Source organism: Doryrhamphus excisus, chromosome 1 (assembly GCF_030265055.1).
Source record: "Doryrhamphus excisus isolate RoL2022-K1 chromosome 1, RoL_Dexc_1.0, whole genome shotgun sequence".
In the NCBI taxonomy this organism is placed as follows: domain Eukaryota; kingdom Metazoa; phylum Chordata; class Actinopteri; order Syngnathiformes; family Syngnathidae; genus Doryrhamphus; species Doryrhamphus excisus.
In genome coordinates, this window is record NC_080466.1 from 4,322,017 (window position 1) to 4,330,255 (window position 8,239).

The 8,239-nt window shown below is 38.8% G+C and overlaps 1 protein-coding gene across 1 annotated transcript; it reads left to right on the top strand.

The window, feature by feature from the left end:
• Nucleotides 1–931: 931 nt before the first annotated feature.
• On the top strand, nt 932–7,656 carry mvb12a (multivesicular body subunit 12A). Its single transcript, XM_058073214.1, has 10 exons — nt 932–1,063; nt 3,623–3,712; nt 4,139–4,222; nt 4,349–4,448; nt 5,363–5,492; nt 5,588–5,728; nt 6,711–6,817; nt 6,903–6,961; nt 7,063–7,128; nt 7,222–7,656. The coding sequence occupies exons 2-10, from the start codon at nt 3,623–3,625 to the stop codon at nt 7,300–7,302; spliced, it is 858 nt and encodes a 285-aa protein (XP_057929197.1). The 5' UTR covers nt 932–1,063; the 3' UTR covers nt 7,303–7,656.
• The last annotated feature ends 583 nt before the right edge of the window (nt 7,657–8,239 follow it).

Below are 8,239 nucleotides of genomic sequence, written 5' to 3' on the forward strand. Positions count from 1 at the left end.
AAACTGTCAGGCGCCAACTCAGACGGTAGGCGGGACTTGCACACCAAGCCTGGAAGCCACGCTCACCGTGGCCTCAAACCCTGTTCCACGCTATTTTTGACTGGGAACTTTGCAAACTCTGCTATTTTAACTTAAGAACGTATAATACATATACATATAATACATTTCAATGGACAAATATTAGTATTTATGTTATTATTTGGTTGTTTTTTCACCTGCCACCACTGACTGCGTGTCAGTGATACTATAAGTCAGTAATATATAAGATACTATAAGTATCTATAAGTCACACATACTATAAGTCACACATACTCAGTGATTCAGTTAAACACAACACAACAGCCTTTCAGGACACATTTACTTTCTTGCTAATCATTAGCACAAAATATCAATATATCATATGGACTCTCCTTAACCAAGAAAACAGATGGCTAACGTATATAATCTCAATAAATTATTGTTATATTACTGTATATTTCAATGAGCCTTTTATTTCAGACACCAATATTATGATACAGTGTATATGTAACCTCACTCTAAAGTGTGTTTAGCGTGAGGCTGTGTGTTTAAAAACAAAAACAAATGCAAGTTTAGGTTAGTATAATTGCATCACATATTGATGTTGACCATTAAAATGATTATTTCACTTTGCTAAATAACCATTTGACCTTGAATTGTGATCTTGTATAATTATTTATTCTGGTGGTTTGTTCAGTGGTATCAGTCAATAGCCAATAGTTTTGTTTCATTAATTGCAAATAGAACAATAATTACCATTTGAGGCCTTATTTTAATGACTATAATTACCGGTCATGCATTCGTGAAAATTGATTCCCCAACTTCTACTAGAGCTGTTTTGCTGCCATCTAGCGGTCAAGACTTGACAGCTAATTTATGACGCCTGTGGTGAGGTTTGCTGGGAGTTGTAGTCCCAGTGGAGTAGGACTTCCTGCTTTTACCAGGAAAAGCACCTACACAGGAGGCTGTTGTGCTGACTCCACTGCTGCTCCTTCGCTAGAAAACAAACCTTCCAAACTCAGGGGAGTAACAACTTACATATAAGGTAAGTATAGTTATTTGTTTTATTTTTGTAGAGTGGCGAGTAAAGTTATTTTGTGCTAGCATCGAAGTTTTGATTTTTGAACAATCGCCGTTGTTGGGAGATGAAACCGGCAGGTCGTGTTTGCACTGTAAACTACACTGTCCCGACACTTTTTTTTTTTTTTGCATACTTATTCGTGAATAACTCTACCGTAATAACTGTAGTCAAGTTGCCCAGAAACACAAGGTAAGCTAAATATGTTAATGTTGGTATTAGTTTAAATAACTAGCAAAGCTGCAAAGTTGATATTTATACAAAAATATCTAAATGTCGAACAAAGACCATGTCTAAACAAAATTACATGTATTGTTATTCATCCTTAGTTTTTCGAAATAAATACTTTTATATCGTTTATAAAGACGGAATTCACCTTTTATTTGTAAATGCGTGTTTTAAACATTGTTGTGTTTGGATGTTAACGTGTCTAATATGGGACTTAATTATGACTCAATTCCTCCTGAAGAGACTCAGCACCTCGTCGTCTGAGTTCATAAGTGTCACAGCACAACTATTTAGAGTGAATAGGGGCTCTATGTCCTGCACAAGTTAATGTGTGGTTCTTGAATAGCATGCTTTCTTAGCTTATTTAGCTGCAGGTTTGTCTCTCTCACACACTACCACCATACAAGTACAAAAACTATGTTAACCTTAATGAAACTAAATACAATTCAAATAATCTAAAAAAAAATACTCAACTTTGGAGAGATGCATGACTTACTACTGTACTGCTATGTGTACTGTTTATGTGATTGTATGAGCAACATGGAAGCTGCTTATTAAAACTCATTTGTGTATTCCAATAATATTGAATTACTGTAATGCTAATACAGTAGAACCGGGGGTCACCAACCTAGCCCTAGTCTCGGCAATGAACCTAGGCAAGATCTAGCCCTCCCATTTGTAAAATTTTGTAAAACATTTTTATTTCCGGCGGCATGGCGGTCGAGTGGTTAGCGTGCAGACCTCACAGCTAGGAGACCAGGGTTCAATTCTACCCTCGGTCATCTCCCCGTGCATGCATGGGTTTTCTCCGGGTACTGCGGTTTCCTCCCACATTCCAAAAACAAGCTAGGTCAATTGGCGATTGTCCATAGGTATGAATGTGAGTGTGAATGGTTGTTTGTCTATATGTGCCCTGTGATTGGCTGGCGACCAGTCCAGGGTGTACCCCGCCTCTCGTCCAAAGACAGCTGGGATAGGATCCAGCACGCCCCGCGACCCTCATGAGGAAAAGTGGTAGAAAATGAATGAATGAATTTTTATTTCCACTATTAGCTTGTGCTGGCATTTCCAGACGGTCTTTTTGGATCTGAGTAACGCAGGGGTGTCAGGTTTTCTTTCTATCCGGTCACCAAAGCAGGTGATTTTAATGATCAACACCTCCTTCAGTTTGAGGGAAGGAGCTCATCAATTAAATCACCTGCTGGAGAAACCGGTTAGAAAGAAAACCTGCAGTGTCTCGGCCCTCCATCAACACATCAACATAAGGGCTTTGTCCATGCAGACATGTACAGTGGTTACAATGCATGTCTGTTGGTCACTTTCTGGGAAGGAAGGACACTAATGTGATATGTATTTAATATTATATATTAAGGTACCTGGGGTAAAAAAAAAAAAAACACACAAAAAAAACAGTCCCAATGATCGGCTGGTCCATTGTGATCGATGGGTTGGTGACCCCTGTTGTAGCCATTAAGCTTGAATAATGAACACAGCCTAAAATGCCTATTTTTGATACTCTGAACCCTCTACTATGGCTCTCATAGTTATTAAAATGCATTGTATTTTAGGTTTACACATTACCCCCTGCACCATCAAATCACTTTCTATTTAATTTAATTTACTATTAGGAGTGTTCATGAGATCATCAAACATGAAAGAATTTCTTCTCCGGAAAAAAGTCTTACAATAATAAATTAATGAAAATTAACTTGCTAATTTTGTCGATATATTGCTATATAAGCATGTCTGTTTTCCTCTTCTCTCGCCTCCAAACAGGCAGGAAGAAGGTTAACTCGGTGCTTAGTTTCAACCGCTGGATGCATTTTGCTCCATTTAAAAAAAAAAAAAAAAAAAAAAAGGCTTGAACGAAGTGAGCTCTCTTGTCAGTCATAAAGTCTCCTTGTCTCTGTGAGGGGAGGCGGGGCCACCAGCATACACACAGCAAAAGAGTGTTGTCTCGTGAGGAACAGTGCACCGTGGTCAGCAACCGTGGTCAGTATGGCAAATTTGTGAAAGTGGTGAGCAATGCAACCATTGTGCTTCTAATGACCGATACCGCGTCGGGATTGAGTCGGGATTGAGTCGGGATTGTGCAGTGTAAAAGGGGTAAAATTGTGTTCTTATCCACTGATCCACCCAAATCCACAAAATGCCAAGTGGGATACAGTATGATTGTCTATACCGTGAATTTCTTTTTTTTTTCTAGTTTTAATTTTTGTGGCTCTAGTTCTTGTACATTGGCTAGCGTATCTGTTCAAGTGACCAGTCAGTGTTTCTTACCTTTTTTTTCTTCCTCAGATGTCCGCCGTGGGTCATGCGCAAGTCCACCCAGTGACAGCAGTGGCATGGACCTCCAACTCCACCACCTGCCCCAAAGACTTCACCCTGGTACGGACAGAATTAACATATCAACTGTGGGGTCCGATATCGGTAAAAAAGCACGGTATCTATTGGTCGATACTTGCTTTATAACGCCGGAGGATGCAGACTTGGGAGCATGCAGACTCTAAAAGAGCCATGTGTGTCAATGCAACACATTCTCACATTGACACCTTGACCTTGGCATATAACATTTTGAGCAGATCTTATTCCTATTCTGGTGCCACTCTCATCAAATCAGTCACAATGTATCCTTGGCCTATTTCCTCATCAGGACCATGGTATATGAATGTGATAGTGATTCCAGCAGTTCACTCTTAACGCCACACATCAAGGTCTCGGTTTTGATCCCTTCTGGTTGTAGTTTTCTTCCCATAATCCTAAAACATGCATGTTAATATGTGCATTAAATGAACCGTCTGCTTCTCCTTGTAGATCAGCATCACTGAAGATGGAGCAAATGCAAACTTCACACGCAGCTTTGCAATGAAATCGGGATATTACCTTTGTTACAGTAAGGTAATCTGTCCTGATTTTAATAATCATCTTCCCTTCTTGACTTTGTATCACCACAGCATGTTTTTTTTTTCCTCCGTTAGCTATGCGTTCTCTGCCATGTTTCAAGTGTAACTGTGTCTCTTGTAGGCCATGTCAGGGGGTATGGTAGTGGCGGACATTCAGCTCATCACGGACAAGGACGCCATTCCTCATGGCTATTGCTTCATAGCAGAGCACCTAGAACCAAGTGAGAGCACACACACACACACACACGTTTGTGGTATTTTTGTGTGTGTTTTGGATTGCAGGGCAAATATTACTTCAGACCTCATGACTTAATTTCCATTATATTTTGACTTTATTCTTGTAATAAATTTTTCACTAACCTAATTTTCTAAAAATTACAAATTTATATTGTCTTGTTTCACATATTAAGAGTTGGTTCTCATGAAATTCAATTTTTTTTCTTGTTATGACTTTTATGACCTTGTGACTTAATTTCCATAATATTTTTACTTTATTCTTGTAATAAATAATACATTTTTCACTAACCTAATTCTCTAAAAATTACAAATTTATTTTGTCTTGTTTCACATATTAAGAGTTGGTTCTCATGAAATTCAAATTTTTTCTTGTTATTGTGACTTTTATGACCTCATGACTTAATTTCCATAATATTTTGACTTTATTCTTGTAATAAATAATACATTTTTCACTAACCTAATTTTCTAAAAATTACACATTTATTTTGTCTTGTTTCACATATTAAGAGTTGGTTCTCATAAAAATTTATTTTTTTCTTGTTATTATGACTTTTATGACGATATTTTGACTTAATTCCTGTAAGGTTATAGCTGTTTTGCTATTTCTGCTGCTGTTTTAAAATGTTCAACTTGTAATATTATGACTTTATTCCCATAGTATTTTTATTACTATGTATTATTTTCCAAAAAAGTAAACTTTATATTGCGCGTAATTCTCCTTCTTTATTATTTCAACAGCTCTTCTATTAGATCTGATGTTGTGACAACTGAGTGTATCAAACGTGTATTTACACAGAAAACTATGAAGCCTTCATACAGGGTTCTCGTTATAGTTCCATTGTCTGTCCTACAGTCCCAAGTTACTTAAGGTATGATTTTATTTTGTTCGCATGTCCAGAGGCCACAGTTTCAAAGAAGAAACGTGTCTGTGTGCGTGTTGTCCCGGTGGGTAGCGTGGACACAGCCGTGTTGGACATCAAACTGACGGCCAAAAGCAAAATGATGTTACAGCACTACACATATGTTGGGTAAGCGGTGTTCCTACACTCATTTCCCCAGCCCTTGAGCTGTACTGTGACATCAGCTCATCGCACCATTTCAATGTTACACATGCTTTTCACAGAGACGTCCATGGCTACGTGCTGTGGTGTAAGAAGGGTCATTTTGCCAGTCCTACACCTAAAGCCAAGCCCCGCAGCGTCAGTCTGGATATGCGCAGACTGTCACTAGAGCGTCCGTCTTCTCCTCAGCCACTAAGACCAAGGTACAGTTGTGGTTTAAGACCTAAAGCTTCATGTACGCAGACAGGAAATCACATTATGTTGTTACCCCTGCAGTTAGGTAGTAAGGTTACACTCAAAGACTGCATACCGTGCTTCAGCAGAGTACAGTGCAATCATACTAGTCATATAATGTTACTTTGTTGATATTCCATTGTCACACTTACGTCATCCTGGCTGAATGAAACATTATACATAAAGACTCATAGTGCACATATTTTACCTATTTTTTAAATTTGAAGCATCTTGTTGACAGGCGGATGTTTTTTTTCTTGTCTTTGATAGCACAATTACACAACCACAACGTCGAGCAAGAACCTACACAATTTCTAGTCATTCATTCATTCATTTTTCTACCGCTTATCCTCACGAGGGTCGCGGGGGCACAATTTCTAGTCATTTATTCATTCATTTTTCTACCGCTTATCCTCACGAGGGTCGCGGGGGCACAATTTCTAGTCATTCATTCATTCATTTTTCTACCGCTTATCCTCACGAGGGTCGCGGGGGCACAATTTCTAGTCATTTATTCATTCATTCATTCATTTTCTACCACTTATTCTCACGAGGGGTGCTGTCTACGGGAGAGAGGCGGGGTACACCCTGGACTGGTCGCCAGCCAATCACAGGGCACATATAGACAAACAACCATTCACACTCACATTCATACCTATGGACAATTTGGAGTCGCCAATTAACCTAGCATGTTTTTGGAATGTGGGAGGAAACCGGAGTACCCGGAGAAAACCCACGCATGCACGGGGAGAACATGCAAACTCCACACAGAGATGGCCGAGTGTGGAATTGAACCCTGGTCCTCCTAGCTGTGAGGTCTGTGCGCTAACCACTAGACCGCCTATTTCTAGTCATTTCAATGGATATTACATTCATGCCCATATTGAGTGTATCATCACTAGCTTAGTCAATGGTGATGGAAATGATCTTGTATCCATTGTGGTTCTGCAGCAATCATCTTCAAGGGCCACATGGTAAACTCAGCCATAGGCGCTACTCCCTCCATGTCAAGGACACTGTGGACAAACCAGCTGACAGCAGCATCCAGGGCATCACAGGTAAATTACGTTATAACCGAATAGGAGCTTTTTTTTTAAGCAAGATTGTGATACAATATGTTCTCTACCATTCGAATATTTGCAGCTCTAGAGGGAGTTCCCTTCAGCCTTCACCCGAAGTTTGAGATCCAGCCAAATAGTACCGTATGTCCAATATTCTACATTTGTTTCCAGACAAATATTTCTACACGACATGATCTCACGTCCAGAAGTCATTTGGTAATTTCTGGTTTTGTGTTACTCAGACCCCTCAGCTGACCACACAGCTCAACAACATTCGCATTAAGTCCCTCCAGGACATAGAAAATGAGGTAAGACCATGTGACTGCACCGCTTCCTTCATTGCGAAGTAAATTAACATTATGCGACCCCCCACCCCCCCCAAAAAAATTGATTTTCTTCAGTATAGCTACACATTTGCAGTGGAGGAGTTTGCTGCCAAGAGGACCAGACCTACAGTCTCCACACCTTCATCAGCTCAGTGATGCTTGCACAACATCCCAAATGAAGGACCATCACATCTGTGTGCAGCTTTTGGAACATGTCGTTCTTTAGTAAAATATGTTATTTAAAGCTGCTGCATTAAAGTACTATTTAAAAGGTTTGGAAACCATACCATCTTGGCACATTCTAATTCGCTCTAATTCGGAATAACAGGGTGAAGTCAAATGATCTGCAATTATCCTGTTTGCTCTTAGGTGCTTAATTTACAATGGAAGCTAACGTCATACCATACAGGTATATGGAGATGCACCATTGCTACCATTAGAATCATCAAACAATATCAACTCAAGACCACATTAAGCTGTGCATGCATCTCTGAATGTACCAGTACTTTTCACTGACTAGAGGGAGGACTTTGTGGGCCAGTGCTAAAATTATATTATGTATCATAAATAAAGATTGTTTTAATGAATACTTTCAGGTGGCGTAAGTTCTGAATATTTATGTATAAATGGTATTCTTATACCCTCAAAAACAGACATATGGCAAATATGAAAATAAAACGATAAAGACTATTTTACGTGTGTTGATTTTGAAAAGGCGGCTTGATTGGGGTAGTGGTTTGCACGTGTGTCACAGTCAGGAGATCCAGCCTTGAATTTCAAAATATATTTCCATATATATTTAGCATGTAACATCAGCATTTAATTTATTACTGTCTAAAACTGTTCAACTTACACGGTGGTCTTGTTTGAAAAATCAAATAACTTTATGGTAATGGTTTAATGTTATTTGAATTTGATCAGGTTACAATTGAATGCATCACATAATCAATTCACCCCTCCATCAATTAATTTTAAAATCTGTAACTTACATTTGTTCACTTTCTGATATTATTTATTTTGATTTTTTTCTTACACATACTAGTTACATTCACCATACTTTAGTCTTTCTAATTGGGCAAACTTAAAAAAAAAT